This window comes from Nelumbo nucifera, chromosome 5 (genome assembly GCF_055504915.1).
Source record: "Nelumbo nucifera cultivar China Antique chromosome 5, China Antique-T2T, whole genome shotgun sequence".
NCBI classification, from domain to species: domain Eukaryota; kingdom Viridiplantae; phylum Streptophyta; class Magnoliopsida; order Proteales; family Nelumbonaceae; genus Nelumbo; species Nelumbo nucifera.
In genome coordinates, this window is record NC_142653.1 from 6,206,581 (window position 1) to 6,232,486 (window position 25,906).

A 25,906-nucleotide genomic window follows, 5' to 3' on the forward strand; every position below is an offset into this window, starting at 1 on the left:
GAAAAAAAATGTTTGCTTGGATATGATAATTTGCCATATTTTGAGAAGAAATTTAACATTTTTAATAAAGAGAATTACTATTTTTAATTAATATGCATTTACTTGGCAGTTGAGGATTATACAACTCAACTTTTTTTTTCACATCCAGGATCCAATTGCCTTCCCATGAATGCTTAGAGACCCAGATCAGTAGTGGCAGCCGAGAACACTTAATTATGAATCAAAAGGTGCCTGAGAAAAGGGCATAAATAATTCCAGTTTGAAAAATCTTTTAACACAAATGAAAAGGTGAACCAAGAAAAAAAATGTTTGCCTACATGTTATAGCATATTTAAAACTGCTACATTGGTAATAACCAAATATACATTATTCCAAATCTAGTTTTCAGGATTTAATTTTGTGCAGTTCATTCTTCTAGGCTCTACAACAGCAGTAGATGAAGTGGAAAAAGGTTTTTGCTTACCTGCAACACCAGAAACAGCTACTTCAACTTCCCCACGTCCGCCAGGACCTTTCATGTAAAGTCTATCTGGTTTAGGAATATGACCAATTGACAAAAGACTCCCAAATCGAGACTTTCCAGCTGGAAAATGGGAAATAGAAAGATTAATAATTAACACTATAAACAACATAGGTTAATTCAGCAACTTTCTGTTCTCCATACTTAAAAGGAAATGCAGGGGAACAGAAAAAGAAGGGAAAAGAAATTAGATTATAAAGTTGGTCTGTGACTGGATGCCAACTTTTTAATATTTGAATGATAATGGTAATGAAAACACCACCAATTCTTTTAATAACTTTTGCATTGCTTCAGGTATAAATATAAGATCAAGATTTATGAGAAGATAAAACAAAGGTTCATGCTAGATGTCATCCTACAAGCCGCCTCCATCTGGGCTTTGGACCAGCAATGCAAAACAAAGCTTGACAGGAGCTGATGATTTTCACATTGTCACAAGTACGATTAATACATAGATAGGATTGCAAAAATTTTACAACCATTAATTAATGGAAGCTAGCTTTTATAAACAAAAAATGGTGAAATGTCTATGCCAGCAAAAGATGTACATAAAATTTAATAAGAGGCAAAACTGTCAAGCTCAAGAATTTTGGCAGTTGTGGAATTGTTAGGCTAGGATGTTTCTTACACATCTGCCCTTTCTCAATGCCTGCATCTAGAACCAGTGGAATTGGATTAAAAATTTCTCAAGTTTTATTTGCAACCAAGAAAGAAACCCTCTAATCCATTTGATTATTACAATTTAACAGCAACAATGACCCCCTCATGTGAATCAGGGCAGGGTAAGTTGAGCAAATAAAGAAAACAAGTGAAAAACTTCATTAAATTGTAGTAATAATTAATATACCTACAAGACGACAGTTCTAATACATTGATCGGGTTACCAATTAAAAAGAAAAGAAAAACCTACAAAGAATATTGTCTGGAAACAGGGGGGATCAACCTGGACAGGAGCTTGGTTCACTATTTGACTGGTTTGACCATGTTCAACCAGTTTGACTGTCACATCAATACTACACTATAAATAGACCAATAAAATAAATATAAGAAAAAACAGAAAGAGTAAGTGCCAGTTAAATAGTATCTACTTGTAGAAAATTTTCAGATATTCTTAACTTTTGAGGAAACTATAAAATTGTAGTTGTTCCTCATCCTCTTTTTGTCAATGCCTCAGACTACTTCGCCTTCAATGGATTTAGTAACCATTGTTCTGGAATTTAAGAGGAAGTATGGGTAAACACCACTTTGTTTAAAATCCATCTTGAATTAATGCACAATACAACCCATCAACTGAATCTAGTTGACTTATCAAAAGATGAAGGCTAGTTGAAGAAGTATGCATCAACTGAAGTCTATGTAGCAGAAAGCAGTCTTGTTTATGCAATTCATTTTTTTTTCTTTTTTTTCGATGGGTAACTTGCTTATTTATGCAATCTGAAATAGAGATACCTTCATATGCATCTCGAACCATCTGATAGCTGACAAATCCCGAGAAGAGAGTAAGCTGCAAACATAAATATAACAGTGTCAAGAGATTCTCATAGATTTTATTTCCATGTAGCACTCCATTAGTTAAAAAAATCAATGAGCAAGTTTTTTTTTTTATCAGAAAAATCAATGAGCAAGTATTGCACTTCAAACTAAATGCCCACATGATGAATGCTACTGTGTTTGATTTAAGAAAAGCATTAGTTTGAAGTCACATCTACAGTAGTGGAAAATGTGCTTAATGCTTAGAATCTGATACTAACACAAAAGTTATTTTACCATATTACCACTGGCTCAAAATGCTCAATGGTGAAAATTACTTTGCAGACACTTGTCTCAATGTTTTTTTGGATCAATAACAATTTATATTAATTAATTAGAGAAATAATTACAGCACTGTAGAGAGAGGTAAAAAGACTTAACTCTCCCCTAGAGAACAAGATAAAAATTACAATACAGCCCAAAATATTTGATCCCTTCCCACTCCTTGCTTTGCCAAAGTGTCTGCAAATCCATTTGCTATTCTCTTCACCCATTTCCAGCCCCCTAGTTAGCCATTTAATTTCCCTCCTCTCATTACCAAATTTCCACAGTCCACTACTCCACTATCCTTCTGTAACCAGCTTAAAACCACCTTAGAATCACCTTCAACAACAAGCTTTTGTATATTCAGCTCCTTTACCTTCCTTGTACCCTCCAGTACAGCATGAACCTCAGCTCGAAGAGAGTCCCCCTCCCCAATGGGACCTGAATACATTGCAATCACCTTTCCATTCTCATCTCTGAAACCCCCCCTATCACCCATCTCAATATTGCAACTGCCAACTGCCTATTATAAGATATTATTTATGACTCCGAAATTTTTTAGAATTTCATTCAACTTGGTTTTCTATATCCGTTGTTTAAATATCTAGAGGAAAGAATCATGAGAATCTTACTACTCTGAAGTTTCACCCAATGAACAAAAATACTTCCATTTGTATTTTCAGTGAGAAAATGTTATATACAACTTAGGTTGAACTTTGTCTCAAATTAGTAAGATTTCTATTTGAATTTTTCTCATCTTTATAAAAAGGTGGTTTAGATTTTATTGTCATTGTAGCATCGAAAACCTATAAGAAATAGGTATAAGTGGAGCATTTAGAGATATAGGAGAGACATTCTACTAGTATACTTGGGACCCATAGGACTTGGACCAGCAAGAATATTTGGATTTAGAAATCTGCTTAAGGAGTAGATCACAAACAATTATTGGTTGACTGAATGGAGAAACAGAAAACCTTGGCTCTTCAGACACCAAATTAGGGAAGCAAGAAATCTGGCTGATACTGTTGAAGCAGATTGTATCTTTCAATCTGTTAATTCTCCTGCCGATACCCTACCCTGACAAGGGATTAGTAACGGGCACTAACCTGCGGCTGAACCCCTTAGAGTAAATGAGCTTTATATATGAAAATTAGTCTATCAACAGTTAGGGGGAGCAGCAATGGGCTGGCTTGGCTGTAATATCTTTTGGGATGTAAATGAACTTTATATATGATTATCAGGTATTGAATCTATTGATAAAAAAGTACCATTTGCACATAATCTGAAGCACAAAATTTGTATTCCCTTCTATATCACACACACACACATAAAACCTTAATTGGACAGGATGGGGTCAAATATGCATCCAATCCGGTTATTACATGGATGCAGGTTCTAAGATCTGAATATGAAATACTCAGACCAGATGCAGGTTCTATTGACAGCATAAATAGCACAAATAACTGAGATTCATCAGACCATTTTTTAGTTATTTCAAAAACACATAACTGAAAAACAACTTAACCTTAGATTTCTTCACCCTTCCAGAATCAGTGTCAATCGTCAAGGAGGATTTATTACTAGAGCTGGAACCATCTACTTCTTTTTCAGTAGGAAATGCTGCCCCGTCATGTGCATTGAGAAGCACACAGTAGCAGTGATCTGTTTCTGTCAAAACCTGCAAATGGTTTAAGACAAATAATAATACTATTGAGTAATAACCGATAAACCACAAATAGATCAGAGAATAACTGGAGATTTTTTATGGTAAGCACTACTCCAGGCAAGTTGGACATAAAAGGTAAAACAAAAGAGAACAATATATTTTGGTAAGGGGTATTACAAATGGAATAGATCCATGTGCCAAAAATACAATCTACACTGGTCTGTAAGAATTATATTCTACCGCAGCTATCTTGAAATATTGAAACCTTTGCTCAACATGTCTAGAAGACCACCAGAATAGAAATGACTATTAGGCTTTTTTCTCCATCTTCTCAAATGGACAATGCCTTTCATTAAGAACATGCAATTTTTTCCATAAAGCCCAAAACAAGGCAAAGGTGATTCCCCTAACATATGGCTTTTAGTGCTACAAGCAGTTGCAGGTCATGTAACTCATTCAGGTCTTGCAAATCACCAAACACAAAGCATAACTTTAATGAAAGAAGATCAACTATCAAGATTATATACTTGATAAAAAGATTTTCTTATAGGAACCAGTGAGTAGAGTAGTAGACATGTGCTGTTGTACATGGTATTAAATAGTGGATAGAAAATATAAGAAGGTTCACTTTATAGAAAAATTTTTGTATGCATTCCATGCACGCCAGGTTTCTACTTTATATGGTTAACAAGAAATGTTTCACAACACTGACAGTAAGGTATATTACACCAATATATACACAGGAAGAGAACAACCCATTATCATATGAAAAATAGAGACTACCTCAAGGATATACTACCTAATTATGACTAGTGTTTTAGATCTGGAGGTTCAACCGTTTTTGCCTTCAGGTTGTGGATCAGCAGTTCAACCTGTGACCCAACGACCAGGTCAAAGGGTCAATGGTTCAATCACCCGGGTTGGCGGGTCTTTGACCAAGTCAATGGTTTTTAATTGGTTTGCAGGACTCTAACATGTTAAACGATGAATTCACACGACCATAACACTTCCATGCGACCCTCCAGTAAAACACAAACATGCTATCAATCCAATGAAAAACCAAACTACTAAATGAGTGCATGCCTAAGTGATTTGGTTTCCATGAGTACATGTCTTTTTCCAACCCCAAATGATACAAAAATAACCCACTAACATATGAAAAAATAGAAACTACCTCTAAGGTCTAATACCTTACCATGAAAATCAAGAAATTCCAAGGTAGCCTAACATGTGTTATGATGTTTTCACATGGTCACAATACTTGTGAACTTCCAATAAAACACTTACATGCTATCAATCAAAATAAAAGCCAAATCACCTAGTAAGTGCACGTGATAACAACGCTTCTTGTGACCTTCTAATAAATCACGGACATGCAAATAAGCAAATTTAAAACAAAATCACCTTGTGAGTTCATGCCTAGGTGATTCGGTTTTGATTAGTCCACATGGTCACAACACTTTTTTGCGAGTTGCAACCGTCCAATAAAACAAAGACACCCATCCAATGATTTAAAAGGTGTGCCTAGGCGTAGGCGCACAGGCGAGGCACATTTTAGGGTAGGCGCCTTGCCCAGGTCCTAGGCGCAGCCCTTTCAAAAGGCGCACGCCTGGTGTGCCTAGGTGTGTGACTAGTGTGCCTTGCGCCTAAGCCCAGGCGTGTGCCTTCTGAAAATTTGATGCTTTTTTTATTTTTTTGAGTCTAGCGGCTGGGCCGGGGGCCCCTGTGCCACACCCCTCAAGGCAAACCCAAGCAAAGTCCATGTTAGGGTCTTAAATTCTTAGTAATGTTGTTCGTTCATTCATCCTAATAAAATATCTTCTTAAAAAGCAAATAAAACTATAAAGTCATTATTTTTTTGTGTGAGAACTAAGAATTTAAGACCCTAACATGGACTTGCTTGGGCTTTCCTCGAGGGGCGTGGCACAAGGCTACCTCTAGAATATACTACCTAACTATGATAATCAGGTAATACCAAGGTAACTTAACATGTATTGTGATGCCCAGGCGATAAGGCGCTCATGGAAGGTTGCCTCACTTAATCGCCAAGATACTTTTTTACATGGTGCTCTTAGATACTTCTATATTCTTAACTTTTTTTTATCAATCTTTTATATTCTTAACATTTGCTTGAAATTGTAGTGAAGTGGTTAAAAGAGGACAATTCCGAGCTTTGGAACTACAGCAATGAAAAGAGGAAATTTAGGTGGCTGAGTAAGGACATGGAAGTTAGTTATACATGGGTAAAGAGAAGTGCAAACTCATTGGAAGATGGTTTAGCTAGGCAAGGGGTGAACAGAAACTCTATTTTTTGGGCTGTTTTGTAATTGATTTACAGTTTGGGTGTACATTGATGTATTAGGGAGTTAAGATTTTTTAGCTCCTTAACTATGTACTTTCTCAATCTTTAATAAAATTCACTGTTATTGATCAAAAAAATCTTTTATATTCTTAACTTTCTGAGAATATAATAATGAAATGGACATTATCAAACTAAAATATTCAAGTTGAGTTAAAATACTAGTTTCTTTTTATTATTTTTCTTATTTGTTAGGGTTCAATCATGATGTATACTGTCTTGAATCCTTAAAGGCTTCAAAACCTGAACTAATAAGCACAGAAGAACACCTTCCTTTCATCCTTCCTTTTCTTTTTTTCTTTTCCTAGGACAAAAATAGAGGCTCAGCCCCTCCATTTTTTTGAAATTTCTTTCCCTTTTTTTTTATTGGAAACGGTTTGAAATTTCTTTCCTTTCTTCCATTTCTATTCATGAATATGTTGATTTTCTATGTTTTAAATAAACTTTATACATTTTTAATGAAGATTATAGACAATTAATAGTTACGGCTGCAGATTTCTATGGAAACTAGGGAGTTACCCTAGGATTCATGATTTTTATTCAAAAAAAATCGCATCGTCTAGGTGATAAGGTGCACCCTATTGACTAGTCTCACCTCGATGCCTTGAAAACTATGCATTCCTAAAAATGACACTACCAACTTCTAGCTCCTTTCTTTCACAATACCCACAAATGAACTCCATGATAAAAATCCAAATAATGACACTACCTACTTCTAGCTCCTTTCTTTCACAATACCCACAAGTGAACTCCATGATAAAAATCTAAATAATGACACTACCTACTTCTAATTCCATGATAACCATCATATTTCTTTCTAGCAATTTTATGGAAAGCTTTATCTGGTTCACCATGTATCAGTCTTCTATTTCGATATACTCTCCTTACACCAAGACCTTCTTTTCATTTAATGGCAGAACAAGTGAAGAACTTAGCAGCCAAATGATGTGTCACAGTTCCTTATATTATCCAATCACATAATCTCTGAATAGGCATTGATGAACATGTGAGTGTACTGGTTTACAGAAGTTGCTAAAACCATGTACACAAGAAATACTTGTTGCCTTTTTTCTTCTCTTAGGGGAGCAGCTTGGGTGGGCTTGGGTTGAAATTTGTTAAAATTTGAATGGGTCCACCCTAGAGGGCTTGGGCCTGATGTTCTGTAAATTCTTTAAATTCGGCACCCGACTTGCACCGTTATTTTCTCTTCATAATATGCTATTACAATTGTTGGAAAACGTGGGGTTACTGGTTCAGATCTGAAAATAGAATTGTATATATTCCTAGGATTGTGGAAGGATTGATTTAGAAAGTTTTTTCTTTCTATTTCTTTCTTTCTATTTTTGTACTTTCTATTTTCTCTTCTTTCTTTTTTTTCTTCTTTCTATTTTTCTTTCTTTCTATTTATTGCAGCAGCTTACTGTATAAATATGCCCATTGGCAATAGAATGAAACATATCAGTATTCTACCTTTCCAAAACATGGTATCAGCAGCTTACTGTATAAATATGCCAGTTTTTTTGTGTTTTTCTCTTCTGGCCTTCAGTGTTGATCTGTAACCAGAAGTGTTCCTTTATTCTCCTTTCCTGCTGGCCTTATTTTTCCTCTTCCTCCATTAACAATGTCCGACATGACTGCAACAAGTGCTCCCGTCCAAACCGATGAAGGAACAACAAATTCTCATCCTCACATTGGTGATTTGCAGAATATTCAGGCAACATATAGACTGAATGGCCAAAATTACTTGAAGTGGTCACAACTAGTGCATACCTATTTGAAGGGAAAAGGAAAAATTAGTCACCTCCTTGGAACAGGACCAAGGTTGGGCGAGCCAAATTTTGATGCTTGGGACGAAGAGGACTCCATGATTATGTCATGGTTGTGGAGTTCAATGACACCCGAGATCAGTGATACTTGTATGTTTCTTCCCTCTGCAAAGGCTATTTGAGATGCTGTCCGACAAACCTATTCCAAAGCCCATGACGCTGCTCGTGTCTATAAGGTAAAAGTGAAGACTGTGGTGGCCAAACAAGGGAGCAGGAGTGTTACAGAGTATGCAAATCTGCTGCAAAATTTATGGCATGAGCTTGATCATTACCGGGTTCTTGAGACAAAGTGCGCAGATGATGCTGTGATCTTGAAGAATTTTATTGAAAGAGATAGGGTGTATGATTTTTTGGTCGGACTGAATGCTGAATTTGATCAAGTCCAAATACAAATTCTCGGCAAAGAAGAAGTGCCTCCATTGAATGAAGTCATAGCCCTTGTCAGAGCTGAGGAAAGCCACCGTGGAATCATGCTTGAGCCTAAAGATCCCGAAGGCTCAGCCATGGTGGCAAGGGGAGGAAGTTACAGTGGTTCAAAGGGTGAGAACAATCACAACTTGGCTCGTGACACAACCACCCGTGACTCTAACGATAACCTCTGGTGAAACCAGGAAGTGGTTCTACCTCTCTTGCTCTCTCAGGTGAGTCTTTATCTCTAGGATTACATGCCTCGGCTAGTGTTTTTCCATGGATTCTTGATTTTGGAGCTACTGACCACATGACACCCTCTTCACTACATTTTCTCACCTATACACCCTGTCCTAGTAATAGAAAAATTTCTGTTGCTGATGGTTCTTTCACCATAGTGGCAGGGATTGGGAATTGTTATAATTCAGGTCTGCCTTAGAGTTCGGCCTGACTGAGTTCAGTTATGTAGAAGAAGAAAAAGTGATAAAGAAAGAGAGAAAGAGAGAAAGAGAGAAGAGGGAATTCTGGTTCGAACTGAAGGAGTCAACTTGACTTCTCCTAGTCGGCCAGTAAGTATTTATATTATTATTAAAAACATAACTGAAAATACCTATGTGCCCTTACTTAAGTTAAGAGCACAAGTTTCAACACAACATTACAGATCAGCAACATCAATCAAGGTATAAAGACAGAAATACCCCTACGCTAACACTCCCCCTCAAGCTGGTGAGTATATATCATATACTCCCAGCTTGTTATATATGTAGTCCACTCTTCCCCGACTCAAGCCTTTTGTAAATAAGTCAGCCCACTGATTTCCTGTATTAACATGTGTAGTGTCTAGCTCTCCATTCAGCACCTTCTCCCTCACAAAGTGACAGTCAACCTCAATGTGCTTGGTTCTTTCATGAAACACTGGATTAGAGGAGATATGAACTGCAGCCTGATGTTGTACCCTACTTCCTGTAGAAGGTTCCTTAGCCACACTAATTCACAAGCGGTATGCGCCATAGCCCTATATTCTGCTTCTGCACTGCTTCTTGCCACAACCGTCTGCTTCTTACTTTTCCATGTCACCAGGTTACCTCCCAGAAACGTGCAATAGCCTGTAGTAGACCGCCTATCAGACATAGAACCGGCCCAATCAGCATCAGAATACCCTTCTATTTCAAGTTTTCCCCCACTCTTGTATATCAGACCGCGACCCGGGGCCCCTTTTAGATACTTCACAATTCTTAGAACCGCATTCCAATGAGGAATCAGAGGTTTTTGCATGAACTGGCTTACCACACTAACTGCAAATGAGATGTCTGGTCTGGTAATGGTTAGGTAGTTCAGTTTGCCCACAAGTCGTCGGTATCTGCCAGGGTCTTCAAACACTTCACCCATATCACTGCTTAGCTTGGTATTTGTGTCCATGGGTGTTTCAGCTGGTTTGGCACCCAACAAGCCTGTTTCTACCAGCAAATCAAGCACATACTTCCTCTGGCACAGGTTAATCCCATACTTGGATCTCGCTACCTCTATCCCCAAGAAGTATTTCAGTTTACCTAGATCCTTTGTCTGGAAGTGATCCTGCAGATAAATCTTCAGCCTGTCAATACCAATGTTATCATTCCCAATAATAACAATATCATCTACATACACCACCAACAGTATTTTTCCTCCCGGAGAGTCATGACTAAATACAGAATGGTCAACTTTGCACTGTTTCATGCCAAACTTCTTTACCACCTCACTGAACCTACCAAACCATGCTCGAGGAGACTGTTTAAGCCCATATATAGCCTTCCTTAGTCTGCACACCTTACCATCCTCCCCCTGAGCAACAAACCCTGGAGGTTGCTCCATGTAGACCTCCTCGAGTAAGTCACCATGCAAAAAGGCATTCTTGATATCAAGCTGATATAGTGGCCACTCATACATGGCTACAAGAGAGATCACAACACGAACTGGCCCTATCTTAGCAACCGGTGAGAAGGTCTCTGTGTAGTCAATGCCATAGGTTTGGGAGTACCCTTTTGCAACTAATCGCGCTTTCAGGCGTTCAACACTACCATCAGGCAGATACTTAACCATATAAACCCACTTACAACCAACAGCTTGCTTCCCAGGAGGAAGAGCAGTGAGGTCCCAAGTATGATTATGATGAAGGGCTGAGAGTTCTTCTTCCATGGCACGACACCACCCTGGAGAGGCAAGGGCTTCCTGGACATCTTTAGGAACAATAACTGATGATAACAAGGTAACAAACTGGCGATGGGAAGCGGAAAGGTGAGTAAGAGAAACATAATTAGAAATGGGATGAAGGGTGCAAGTACGTTTACCTTTCCGCAAAGCAATGGGTAGATCAATCTCAGAAGCTAAGTGGGGGTCTAGTGTCGGATCCGTCGACAGAGATGTATAGCTGGTGCACGTGGGCGATGTGTATACACATGATGGATAGGTGGGCGTTCAACAGGTGGTGGCACCGGAGGCAAGGATTTGGTCATGACTGGAACAAAGGGAGGAGGATCGACAACGGGAAGTGGAAGAGGAGGTGATGAGGAGGAAGAAGCATCACCAGACCCCAAAAAGAACGGAGTAGACTCAAAGAAACTGACATCAGCACACACAAAAGACTGTCGAGAACCAGGATGGTAACACCTATACCCTTTCTGGGTCCGAGAATAGCCAAGGAAGATGCACTTGAGAGAACGGGCATCAAACTTGTCGTTCCCGGGACCCAGATTATGGACAAAACAAACACACCCAAAAACTCTCGGCGTAAGAGGGAACAGAGACAAAGTGGGAAACAAGACCTGAAACGGAGACTGACCATCAAGGATGATCGTGGGCATCCGATTAATCAGAAAACAAGAGGTAAGCACTGCATCACTCCAAAAAGGTTTGGGAACATGCATGTGATGCATTAGGGATCTTGTTGTTTCAAGGAGATGGCGATTCTTTCTCTCAGCCACCCCGTTTTGTTGTGGGGTGTAGGTACATGAGGTCTGATGTATAATGCCGTGTTGGTCCAGGTATTCCTAAAATGATGAGGATAAATATTCGCGACCAATATCAGAACGAAAAACTTTGATGTGGGCACCAAATTGGTTACGAATTTCAGCATAAAATTTTTGAAAGATGGTAAACAATTCACTCCTTTCTTTCATTAAATAGAGCCACATCATCCTTGAAAAATCATCCACAAAAATGACAAAATATCTGTATCCATTATATGACATTACTTTATAAGGACCCCAAACATCTGAATGAACTAAAGAAAAAGGACTCGACACACGGTTATCAACCCTAGAACTAAAGGGAACACGATGGTGTTTCCCAAACTGACACGACTCACAATCCAAAACAGAAAGCTGACTCAAGGACGGAACCAAGGACTTCAATACTTTGAGCGACGGATGACCAAATCGGCAGTGCCACTAGAGAGGAGAAAGAGATGACTAGAGAGCTGTTGAAGTTCTATCACCACCACCGTCAAGATAATACAGTCCACCTGCTTCATGCCCTCCACCAATCTTCATCCCCGTCTTGAGATCCTGAAAGACACACATAGAAGGATAAAAGGTAATGGAACAGTTAAGTGATTTGGTCAGCTTACTAACAGACATAAGGTTAAAAGGCAATTTAGGAACATACAGAACTGATGAGAGGGATACAGGATCTAGGTCAACATTACCAACACCACAAATTGAGGATGTGGAACCATTAGCAAGGGTGACAGATTGTGATGTTGAGCAATAAGATAAGGAGGAAAACACACCTGGAGTTCCAGTCATGTGATCGGAGGCTCCAGAGTCAATGATCCAGGGATTGGGTGTAGATGCCAGACAAGCCATACCTGAGTGAGCAAAAGTCGTTGTGTTCTGCTGTGATTGGATAAACCTCTCATATTCATCACGGGGAACACTCACCATCTCCTTCATGGGACCATCTGTGGATGTAGGAGGCAACTGGTCAGATGAATGATTCTCTTGTCTAAAGCTGGAACTTGAGTCACCGGTCGCGGCATGATTGGCCCAGGTTGAGGGAGGACCATGTAAATCATAACAATAGTTGATGGTATGTCCATCTATACCATAATGAGTGCACTTCCTCGAGCCTGAGCTACGTCCTCTACCACGGGCTCCCTCTGAATCTCTGCTCCTAGTACGACCACCACCACGATAATAAGTAGACCCATCATTGCCACTTCGGCCATATGCAGAACCACTACCAACACCACGGCCAGACTGAGCTCCCCGGGCTCCACCTCTACCACCATAGCCTCTCGATGCAGCAAAGGCAGATCTATCTGAGATATTAGAGTTCTCAGTAGATCCGATAGAAATCCTCCGAAGTCCAGCAAATACCTCTTCTAGGGACGGAAGAGCTGATCCCCCTAATATCTGAGCCCGTACTGGTTCATATTCAGACTTTAGTCCCACCAAAAATCTAGTCACATCAAGCTGCTCTCTCTGTTGTTGCTGAATCTTGACATCAGAAGTGAGAGGATGATAGACATTCAACTCATTACGTATGTTCCTCATGTTGGCATAGTACTCCTCAAGACTCTGATTGCCCTGTTGCAGATTAAAGTACTCTTGATAAAGCTGATAAACTCTGGTTGTATTGTCCTGCCCCGAATACAATTTCTCCGCATGGTCCCACACATCTTTGGCAGTATCAAGGAACATGAAGTTCACACTAATCCTGGGTTCCATACTGTTCCACAACCATGTGATGATCTGAGCATCCTCTTGCTCCCAGTCTTCATACTCGTGAGAGTCAGAGGAGGGTTTCTCCTCTCTGATGTGTTTTACCTTCTTCTTTGCCTTCAGAAAGACTTCAACGGATTTAGCCCAAGGCACATAATTCTCTCCATTTAACTTAATGGAGGTCATCTGAACATTCAGGTAGTCTGTAGGCACCATCACACTAGGTTTATAATCATTATTGTCTCCCATTATGTTATCACCAATTCTGCACACTTGCTGAATTCTATTATCACTGAGATCTGCACACTACACACCACTAGGTCACACCTGTCACACTAATTGTAGCACTAATTGTTGCTGGAATGTGTGCTCTTTACACCACAAACCCTAAATCACACCTGTCACACTGATTTCAGCACTTGTTGTTGCTGAAAAGTGTGCTCACACCACAAACCCTACTCCTACAACTACCTGAAATCTCACCACTATATGATCACATCTCTTCCTTCAAAATGCACAAAGAAACCAGCATAAACCCTAGCGCTTACTGGCCGAAACCCTAGCAAATGGTCTGAAACACACCTCCTATTTAATCCATAACAGATATCATGCACTGAAATCTCTTACCTTATCGCTGAAGTAACACCCATGCGAGCAGGAGAGCAGTCCACACACAACAGCCGCTTCACACACAACAGCCACACACAGTTCGGCCCTCTATTCTTCCTCTACTAGGAGAGGGCGATCTCAGAAATCACAGCAACCGACCACATACGACCTGACTGGAGGCATAGAGACCCCCAAGGGAAGAGGGCGATCACTCCTTTTCAGCCCTTTCCCTTATCTCCAATCGAACACAGAAAAAAAAGAGGAAAACCCTAAGCAAGCAGAGAATGAACCCTAGGTGTGCAGAGAATGAACCCTAGGCAAGCAGAAATCTAGGCATATTTAACCTAGCTCTGATACCATGTTATAATTCAGGTCTGCCTTAGAGTTCGGCCTGACTGAGTTCAGTTATGTAGAAGAAGAAAAAGTGATAAAGAAAGAGAGAGAGAAAGAGAGAAAGAGAGAAGAGGGAATTCTGGTTCGAACTGAAGGAGTCAACTTGACTTCTCCCAGTCGGCCAGTAAGTATTTATATTATTATTAAAAACATAACTAAAAAGACCTATGTGCCCTTACTTAAGTTAAGAGCACAAGTTTCAACACAACATTACAGATCAGCAACATCAATCAAGGTATAAAGACAGAAATACCCCTACGCTAACAGGAATATTCAAATTACTCCATCCCTATTACTTAAAAATGTGATTCATGTTCCTAAGTTATCCACTAGCCTTATCTCTATACATAAACTCACCCAGGATGTGAACTGCAATGTTGTGTTCTTCCCTTCTTACTGTGTATTTCAGGACCAGGTTTCGGGGAAGAAGATTGGACTTGCTAAGGAAAGAGATGGACTCTACTACCTTGAAGCAACCAGCAAATCATCTCACACTATTATGCATGTCACACACGAGTCATTCTTATCTACCTCCAATAAAGATTTAATTTGGCGTCATCATTTCCGTTTTGGTCATCCTTCATTTCCTATTTTAAAAACAATGCTTCCTTCCTTGTTTAAAGGAATTGATGTTGAAACCTTTCATTGTGATGTTTGTGAACTTGCTAAGCACAAAAGGGTTTCTTTCCCAATCAGCAATAAAAGATCTTCAACTCTTTTTTATTTGATTCATTCGGATATATGGGGCCCTTCTCAAATTCCCAACATTACTGGATCCAGATGGTTCGTCACCTTTATTGATGACTGCACTAGGGTCACATGGATTTTTCTTCTTAATTCTAAATCTGATGTGGGTACGATTCTTCCCAACTTTCATAACATGGTCCAAACTCAGTTTGGTGTGAGAATTAAAAGGTTTCGATCTGATAATGCTACAAAATTTTTCAGAAAGAAGGCATTGTGCATGAATCCTCCTGTGTTAACACTCCCCAACAGAATGGGGTAACTGAGAGAAAAAATGGCCATCTTTTGCAAACCACCCGAGCCTTTCTCTTTCAAAATCAGGTGCCAAAACAATATTGAGGGGAAGTTGTCATTACTGCTGCCTACACCATAAATAGACTACCATCTAAAGTTCTTGACAACCGAAGCCCAATACAAGTCCTTTCTCAAATTTACCCTGATATTCGAGCCTCAAATAATCTCGCACCAAGAATTTTTGGCTGCACTGCCTTTGTTCAAGTCCATAATAAGGGAAAATTAGACCCACGAGCAATCAGGTGCGTCTTCTTGGGATATTCCCCAACTCAGAAAGGTTATAAATGTTATCACCCAGCCACCAGAAAATTCTACACCTCCATCGATGTCACATTTGAGGAAGGAAAATCTTTTTTCACTCAACCTTATCTTCAGGGGGAGCCCTCATTAATGGAAGATAAGGCCTCGGATCTACTCTCCCTAGATGTATTACCCTCCTCACAGACATTCAATCGTCAAGAATCACATCCCTCTGAGTCACATTCCTCTGAGCCCCACATTCCCGAGTCTCAACAAGAGTCAAACAACCCGACCATTGAACTAAATTCGGACACTGTTAACCCCACGAATGATGTGCATGATAATGTGAGATATATACAGGTTTACTCTAGGAGGAAAAATCCAGATCCTCAACCTGTGCAAGTCCAAGATTAACCTCCTAATCCTAGAACTGAGGGATGCTTAGATCCTGAACCTACACCTTCACAGTCTGAGTATGAGTATGACCTACCTATTGCACTGAGAAAAGGAACCAGAGAATGTACCAAACGCCCATTGTACCCTTTAGCCAAATATGTATCATTCCAAAGATTCTCTAAATCCCATAAAAGTTTTCTAGCCAGCCTTAACACCATTCCAATTCCTAATACTCTAGCCGAGGCACTTTCTAATAAGGAGTGGAGAAAAGCCATGAGAGTGGAAATGGAGGCATTAGAAAAAAACAACACATGGGAAGTTGTGGATCTACCAAGAAACAAGAAGACGGTAGGTTGTAAATGGGTGTTCACAATTAAGTACAAATCTGATGGGTCATTAGAAAGGTACAAAGCACGCCTGGTAGCCAAGGGATATACACAGACTTATGGGGTAGATTATCAGGAGACTTTTGCCCCAGTAGCTAAAATGAATACAGTAAGGGTGTTACTGTCGTTGGCGGCTAACTAAAATTGGAATTTGCAACAGTTTGATGTAAAAAATGCGTTTCTCCATGGTGATCTAGAAGAGGAGATATACATGGACATTCCACCGGGTTTTGGAGAAGGCATTAAAGGGAACAAAGTTTGTCGGTTGAAGAAAGCACTATACGGTCTCAAACAATCTCCGAGAGCATGGTTTGGAAGGTTTACGAAGGTAATGTTGAGTACAGGTTACAAGCAAAGTCAAGGTGACCACACATTGTTTATCAAACACACAACCTCAGGGGGAGTTACTGCACTATTAGTCTATGTGGATGATATAATCGTTATTGGGAATGATAAAAAGGAGAAGGAAGCATTGAAAAACTACCTTGCCAGAGAATTTGAGATAAAAGACTTGGGGAGGCTAAAGTATTTTCTCGGAATTGAAGTTGCACATTCTAAACAAGGCATCTTTATCTCTCAACAAAAGTATGTTGTTGATCTTTTGAGAGAAACAGGAAATATGGCATGTAAACCAGCTTCCACGCCTATAGATCCCAATCATAAACTTGGAGAAGCCAACGAGAATGCAAGTGTAGACAAGGAGATGTTCCAAAGACTAGTTAGAAAACTCATTTATCTTGCACACACACGACCAGATATTGCATATGCTGTAAGTGTAATAAGTCAGTTTATGCATAATCCTAAAGAAGTTCATCTGCAGACTGCTCATCGAATTCTGCACTATTTGAAAGCCAATCCAGGAAAAGGAATTTTATTTAGAAGAAATGGAGGACTGACTCTTGAAGCATATACAGATGCCGATTATGCAGGATCTCCAGTAGATAAACGGTCCACTTCTGGTTACTGTACCTTCTTAGGAGGAAACTTAGTCACTTGGAGGAGTAAGAAGCAAAATGTAGTAGCTCGGTCAAGTGCAAAGGCAGAACTCAGGGCTATGGCACAAGGAGTGTGTGAATTACTCTGGTTGAAGATAATTTTAGAAGACCTGAAGATTCTACAAGAAGAGCCTATGAAACTATATTGTGACAACAAGTCAGCCATCAATATTGCTCACAATCCTATTCAACATGACAGGACGAAGCACATCGAAATTGACCGACACTTTATAAAAGAGAAACTGGACAGCAAGTTGATTTGCACTCCCTATGTGTCTACAAAAGGACAACTGGCCGATGTACTTACTAAAGGGCTCAATAGTACAGACTTTCGGAGAATTATAGCCAAGCTGGGAATGGAGGATCTCTATTCACCAGCTTGAGGGGGAGTGTTGGAAAACGTGGGGTTACTGGTTCAGATCTGAAAATAGAATTGTATATATTCCTAGGATTGTGGAAGGATTGATTTAGAAATTTTTTTCTTTCTATTTCTTTCTTTCTATTTTTGTACTTTCTATTTTCTCTTCTTTCTTTTTTTTCTTCTTTCTATTTTCTTTTCTTTCTATTTTTCTTTCTTTCTATTTATTGCAGCAGATTACTGTATAAATATGCCCATTGGCAATAGAATGAAACATATCAGTATTCTACCATTCCAAAACAACAATGCTTATAACTTTCTTACCCTATGAGGGGTCACCTTTTTGAAGGTGGCAGTTGTAATTCTCATATTTAATGAAAGTTACCGTTTCCTATCAAAAAAAAAATGCTATTACAATGCCATATTATATGTTGATTGGTATAAACTTATTAAAAAGAGAATCTAATTTATCTCAACTTAGTACCTATTTATAAGTAGATGGTGGCTCCTTAAGAAAGTAGTGAAAGATAAAGCACAATTATGGGAAAAAACCCTAACCACCACATGAGAGGCCATTAACATGGTAAGAAGATGATTACATTGAACCACATACCAATAAAAAAAGAATTACATTGAACCACATGATCATATTATAAGAAATAAAAATGAAAACTGAAACATAAAGTTAACTACAGAAGAATATAAGCATCTTACTACTGCATCGAAAGTTGAATCAAAGTCATCAACTGCGAAACAAATATCTGGATAGGCAGGAACAGTTTCTGCTTCCTGAAAGACATTACTGAGGGAGTAATTTGGTTGATTCAGCACCAATAAAGTTCAGAAATAATGTAAGAATAAAAGAAAAAGGCTGCAACACAGGGGAGAAGGAAGAAGAGAAGAAAAGAGAAGAGAAGAGGAAGAAGAATGGAACACCAATCATGGGGTTCTTGAGGTCCCCACCTCCTTTTATACTAAGAATAAAATAAGAGCAGAAGTTGCATTTCTACGTTCAATGAGGCAGCAACAATAAACATAACAAAATAAGTGGCCCATGGACCCAATAATAAACACACTAATAGCCCACTAGTAGAACATAAAAAAGGAATAGCATAACAGGCTCAATAAATAAAAGCACATATCAGGCCTGTCAACAGAGTAGGCAGGGTGAATACAGAGAAGTGAAAATGTAAAAACACAAAACCACATTTCACCGGATGAATGGAGCAAAAGCACTGACCTTTTTTGAGTCCAGATGAAAATTAACCCGGCTTGGAGATGCATATACAGTTTTTACAACCTGTAAAGACATCTACCATTAAACATACGCAGCACAAATTCCAAACCTAACATTATATGCATTTGTAGGATGGTATCCCATTAACCTAACTGTGAACAAACACAATTTCTATCTACAAAAAAGGAACACTTAGTCTCTGTGACAAATTGAATGATGGTAGAATCAAAATTTATGCATCTAGCTGTTGCATAGCAGACCAATTAAGAAACATACAAAATGGGTCATCTTAGTAACATGGTACTCTATAGTGGGCCAATGGGTGAAGGAAATCCTTTGAGGGCTGAAACTCTTCCATGTCTACAAGGGTTCAAATCAGGGCTAGCATATCTGTGGACAGATTAATTGCTGAAGGGGATTGCCAAGTTGTAATTGATTGGTTATTGTTAGAAGAGAAACCTTTGAATCTTAGGCATTTCATATGAAAAGTTAGAATGCTGGTATCTCATATAAATTGATCACTCAATTGAGTACCTAGGGAAGGAGCGATTAGAGAAGAAATAATTTTGGGTTACCTGGTTCATGGAGGGATTTGTAAAATTGCATGGAAATCTGACAGCACATATCACTTTTGAATGAATGCTTTTAGCAGTTCTATTTCTAGTTCTTCATTCCTGAAACACATGAATAAATGGTATTCTGCTTTTATAATAACAAAGAAATTACCCAATGTTGGTTCCAGCTATCTAGGTTCTTGGGAGGGGTAGGCTGGATATGGACCTAACCCTTGGCATTTCATTTTCATGATGAATAAAATGCTATTCTATCGTTGCTGATAAAAAAACTATAAAAAGTGGCTATAAGAAGAATGAAAAAAAAATGAAAGCTGCAAGAAGCATAAAAAGGGTATTTACACACATGTAGAATAACATAAAATACTGATGTACAATAAAATCTAATTTGATTTAAGCTGTTGGGAACTCAACGCCTGAACTGGCAAACAGTAAGTGGCATACTGGTTTATTGTATACTAGCGAGGCCTTTAATTTATATCAGCAATCATGTTCTGAAGATACCTTATATATAGGAGATAATGGTGTGTCTGCTTCATTTTGATGATTGTGAAGAGCCTGAATACTGAAACACAACAAGAGACAAGAAAATCTTAATTCAGAAGGTCTTAGAGAGAAATAAGCTAGCATAAATTTTACTTAGCATGATGCTGCATTACTCAATAAAACAGAAGAAGGAAAGATACAGAAACAGTTTTGGATTGCAAGTCATAGGATATAATAGTTCTTTCTTTCTTTTAGATTTCTCAGGATAACATAGATGTATTGTAATAGGAAAACTATGTAACAAGTTAATGAAGGGGATATGCTCTAGCACCTTATTGCAATGATCAATGAACCTGTTGAGAATATGCATTTGGCTTAGGGGTATTGTTGTCTTTTCTGTTTTATGTATTTTGGGCGCCCTTATAGGGACATAACTGTAATTTCTATCTTAGTATATAATGAAATGTTTTGGGTGTGAACAGTAACACACCCATTCTCCCGTAATTTCTTCTTCTTCTTCCTACACCCAACAACTTGGTATCAGAGCAGGAAGAAATCTTGGACTAGGTTTCTCTTTCAACTCCCGAACCCAAGAAGACCCACTGATGTCAGACTGCCACCAGATGATGTCAGCAGACCGTACAGGTACTGGTGGCAACCCCTGAAACTGGATCTACTCCAGTGCGCCCTGATTTTAGGGTTATTTTGGTATGGTTGTTATCTTAATCTGATGTGTCTACAATTTTTCCCAGATTTTACAAACAGAAATTACAAAAAATTATTGGTTCGATGTTTAGATTTTTCCATCCTTGTCTGAGTTCAATGCTTGTTTGGAACTTGTTGGCTTTGGTTCGTTTGGCATCCCTGAAGGTATGGGAAGTGGTTCCATAATTTTATGACCTCTAATCTTGCTTCGGGAGGTCTTTTCCTCTTCATATATCGCCACCAGTTCAGTTTTGGGCCTCCCATTTTTTTGTGGATCTTGTGTGTCAAGATTTTTCCATCCTTGTCTGAGTTCAATGCTTGTTTGGAACTTGTTGGTTTTGGTTCATTTGGCATCCCTGAAGGTATGGGAAGTGGTTCCATAATTTTATGACCTCTAATCTTTCTTCGGGAGGTCTTTTCCTCTTCATATATTGCCGCCAGTTTAGTTTTGGGCCTCCCATTTTTTGTGGATCTTGTCTGTTTCGGTTGGTTGTTGGAGTGCAGTAGAACTGATAAAAGGCCTACCCAACTCAAATGGGTGTGCCTAAGGAGTTACAGACTATTTTGGAGTGCTTTCAGGTAATGTTGATGTCTCTAGTGGTATGATAACCACTACAAAACTTGATGGAACCAACTTCCTAGAGCGGTCTCAATCAGCCAAGCTTACTATAGGAGGTAGGGGTAAGCTGGGATTTATTACTGAGAGAGGGGAAGCCAAAACCTAATGACCCCAAACTTGCTAGATGGGAATAGGATAATTCCTTGGCTATGTCATGGTTGGTGTGTTTGATGCAGCCACATATTGCCCGCAACTACATGTTCCTCTACATTGCCAAGGATATCTGGGATCATGTTACAACCACATACTCTTAGGCAAAAAATATAGCTCAAGTCTACCAACTCCGAAGAGAAGCTTGTAATATGCGTCAAGGGGAGAGGACTGTAGCCATGTACTTCTCTTCTTTGCAGTCTCTATGGAAAGAAATTGACCATTTGGAGAACTTGGAAGGGAAGAACCCTGAGGACAGTGAGCAGTATCGGAAGTATGTTGAGAAGAATCGAATTTTTGACTTCTTGGCTAGATTGAATGGTGAGTATGATTTTACTCGATAGCGTATTTTGAGTGCAAATATTGTTTCTCTTGCTACTGCATACTCCTTAGTGCAGGGGAAGGAGAGTAGAAGGGTTGCCATGATGCAGACCTCAGTGATGGATCATTCTGCCTACATGGTGTTAATGAAAAGCATGATGATGTGGTATGCGATTACTGCAAGAAGTCGAGACATACGAAGGACGTGTTGGAAATGGAATCCACATTTGAAGCCTGACAAGTTTAAAACAACAAAGAAGGTAATACTCATCTTGCTACTGTTGGAGCTAATTGCCCTCCTAATGTACAAGGTCCCACACATGATTCCTTTGATTTGATGGAGAAGCTCAGGATTTTATTGACTCAGCTTGAGAGGTTTGTGTCCTCTGCCTTTATTGGTTCTAGTAATCCTTCTAGTGCTTTTGCAAAAACAGGTACTGCACTTATCAACCTTCTCCTACTAGCTCTTGGATTGTGGACTTTGGAACTAGTGCACATATGATTGGTATGCCTTCCCACTTTACCTCTTATAAATTGGCTCCAGGGGAAGGAAAAATCATTGTAGTTGATGGATCTCAGATCCCAATCTCTGGTCTGGGGGAAGTTAAGCTTACTCATGATCTTTTGTTGATCTTTGTCCTTCATGTTCCCCAATTGTACAAGAATCTTTTATCTATTAGCACTCTTACCAAATCCCATAACTATTCAGTGACCTTTTTCTCTTCTCATTGTGTTTTCAGGACATGAGAACGGGGAGGACAATTGGAACTAAACATGAAGCTAATGGAGTTTTACCTTTTTAATCAAACCTCGAAGCAAGGATTATTGTGACAGACTGAGTCATGCCAAGATGAAAATTTGAGTCTTTTGAAGTTGTGGCATTGTCACCTCGGTCATGTGTCGTTTAAGTCCATTAAGTTTTTGTTTCCAAACTTATGTCATCCTATGTCTAGTTTGGGTATGCAATGTGAAGTTTGTCATCTCTCAAAACAATGTAGAACTATATATCCTGCAAGTAATAGGAATGATGTTGCTTTCAACTTGATAAACACTGATGTTTGGGACCCATACTCTATTCCATGTATGGGTGGCTATAAATATTTTATACCATTCATTGATGATTACTCTAGATATACTTGGCTATACCTGATGAAGAGTAGAGATGAAGTTCTTGCCATTGTTCAAAGCTTCTTCAAGATGGTGGAAACACAATTTGAAAAGCACATCAAGATAATAAGGTCTGACAATGCTAAGAAGTATTTTGAAAAGCATCTACGACTATTCCTTGAAGGAAAGGGAGCAATTCATCAAAGCTCATGTTCTCATACTCCGCAACAAAATGGTACAGTAGAGAAGTGGCTAGAGGTCTACTCTTCCAGATGCATGTACTAACTCATCTCCATAAGGTCCTCCTCCAAATCCCCCAAAATTTCGAGGATTCTTCGATACTTGTCCTAGGAGAAGCCCTTACCTATTTGATTTTTTATAAAGTCTTTGATCTTGTTTAGGACTATAACATAGATAGTCCAATAGAGCGAGTTCCTTCACGATCCCTTTCTCTTCAATCCCCTCATCAGCTTTTGTTTTCCTAAGGATCCTATTTTCAGTCTGCCTCTCAAAGTCTTTAGTTGTAGCTACCTTGTTCATGACATGAGTCCTCGTCTGAAACTTGACCCTAAATCTATCAAATGCATATTTTTGGGCTACTCTCCAGTCCAAAAGGGGTACAAGTGCTTTGATCCCCACTCTGGTCGAAGGTATGTGATGATGCATGATCTGGTCACTCTTTGCTGGAAGGCAGCTTGAACGTTGGTCTACTGCGTGGCCGGTCGAACTGCAAGAAAATAGTATTAAAGGTCTTGGGGTACTTTACCCAGTGTGGGCACTCTGATGCTTAAGTTAGCGAATTTGAAGTTTTTAGAGAGAGCAGAAAGCAAGATTGCTAGTATTTGAGATCATAGTTGATATTGGGGGAGAATACTGGAAGCATATCGTGAATGGCTTTCCAAGGAGAAAAGCTTGTGGTCCTAGCTTTGATTCCAGCATCCCAACCATTGTGCTCCAACCCATGTATACTTGCCACTATTCTTGAAGGGAGGAGAGATCCATCGTATGGACGCCCAAATCTTGCAGAATAAAGGGGCGAATTTCAAAAATTTTTCTCTCCCTTTCAACTGAGAATCACATTCCCTATTTAGAAAATCATATTTTCAAGGATCAATCTTGAACCATAAACTGAACCAGATCTGAACCAAAAGGAGTAGGAGAAGATTATACCTGATACAGAGAAAAAGTATCTCCCAACAAAGGTGTTCACGCCCAAGGAAGGATCCAAAGACTGCTCCCACTAAATATGACGCAGTGCAGGATGGAGCAAAACCAGCAGTATTCTTCTCCAAGAATTCTGTCCTTCACAAGAAACAGTAGGATGGCACGTGAGCACAGCTTCCTATCAATTCTTTCTCAAAGAACTGATGTCAAGATCGAATCTTGACTTCTCCCACAACTGGAGATTGAACTGGATGTCTGGCGGCTACAGGAAGGAAGCGGCAAGAAAGATCTTTGCAGGGATTGCAGAAATCTTTCTTCTATGATTTCAGCACTGAAGAGGATCTGATTATCTTATTCTAAAGGCTGCCGCCCCCTCCTTCTTTTGTAAACCCAAAGGATCAGCTCCTAATCCAATTAGGAGCTGCTTATCCAAATCATATTTGGATCAAACATCTCTTTAAGTGATAAGGATAAACCCTTATCTTATCTGTAGATTAGATCAACCTTCTCCTAATCTCATTAGGAGGTTTCCAAATCTGAATCAGATCTGGACTCTCTGAGTGGATAGGGTTAAGACCCTATCCTATCTACTGATCCATCTCAAAATTCGCCCATATTTAACTTATTAAATAAGTCCAGTTCGAAATGGGCTTTAGGCCCATTAAGCTTATGTGCTCACTTAACCTTCCTAACTGCTGCCCAGTTGGGCTTCCTTGTATGGCGTGGGACCCAAGCATTGATCTACACATCAGCCACATGGGTTCGGCCCAGCCTTTGTTACAAGGCCTGGCCGAATACACTGTTATGGACAGTGCACCCCCTGAAACCCATCAAATGGGCTCTATGGGCCCAACACTTGCCCTAAGTGGTCCCTGGGCCAAACCACCTTGTAACACCCAGGGACTGTGGGCAGATGCAAGATTAGCCCATCAGGTATTATCCTCAATGGTCTTACACTTAACCTCTCAGCCCATAATGATCATACACTGCCCGACAAGAGAGGACCTCTCCCTCGGCTGCAAGGAACAGTGTTGCACTCTCTATTTATATGGGTCCCGGGAATTAAAACCTTTTGCAAACCTTTTAGAAACCATAATATATATACTTTTATATCTCATATAAAATATACTTTGCAAAACAAATCTCAATGATTGAAATCGGTTGCCGGCAGTCTTGGTTTCCATCAGTGAGAGTGCATCCCCGATCATTACCTTTGTCCGACAAAAGGGGTTGATCCTGTCACTATGATCACCCACTCAGATGAATTCTCAGACTGTCCCAACATACCTAGGTTTTGACCTCTGCTAAGGATCTCACTGATTGGTACATCAAAGACAACCCAATCCGACACCTAGTGCAGTATCATAATCGAGTCTAGGGGTCAGGTGTAACTTTCCAGTTTTGCCCATTAATCTCCAAGGTCCAAGGCAATACTGGAAATCTGGTCCAGTTCATAGATTCAATTAATCCTACACTGTATGTGCCTAGGGTCTCACCCTGGCAGCTGAGACAAGGCTACCCCAACCGACTTGGTGGCACAACAGTGTCAGCCTTATCAGGATAGGTCTCCCCAGACCGACCCACTGGCTGTGAACATTCTAAACTAACACGAGTCTCATTAAATGTCCAGTTTAAGGGTATTACACAGAAACATACCAAGGGAACATGAATCAAATATGCACTTTTATTCATTTACAATAAACTCATAAAGTACATCATTCTGATTGAAGCTAAGGGCATACAAAATTGTTGGACAATTTTGGCCCATAGCTTCTCCTTCTCCAAAGGGAACCTCCACAACCACTTCCCTAGAAGAGCCATATTCCTTCTAACCCGAGCCCCCAACCACCACAAATT

General features: G+C 39.5%; 1 protein-coding gene across 5 annotated transcripts in view; it reads right to left on the minus strand.

Moving 5' to 3' along the window:
• Positions 1 to 25,906, minus strand: part of CW7 — a 54,548-nt gene that overhangs the window by 4,662 nt on the left and 23,980 nt on the right. For 4 of the 5 annotated variants that reach the window (XR_016076207.1, XM_010275142.3, XM_010275133.3 and 1 more), the window contains 6 exons: positions 20,002 to 20,062; positions 18,929 to 18,988; positions 18,403 to 18,477; positions 3,840 to 3,992; positions 1,970 to 2,024; positions 464 to 583 (listed from right to left, as the gene is read on the minus strand). Coding sequence is in view for 4 of the 5 variants with exons in the window: in XM_010275142.3 (XP_010273444.1) it covers positions 464 to 583; positions 1,970 to 2,024; positions 3,840 to 3,992; positions 18,403 to 18,477; positions 18,929 to 18,988; positions 20,002 to 20,062 (524 nt within the window). In the remaining variant the exon portion in view is untranslated. The remainder of the gene's footprint in view (positions 1 to 463; positions 584 to 1,969; positions 2,025 to 3,839; positions 3,993 to 18,402; positions 18,478 to 18,928; positions 18,989 to 20,001; positions 20,063 to 25,906) is intronic. The other variant, XM_088887577.1, reaches the window with a different exon arrangement.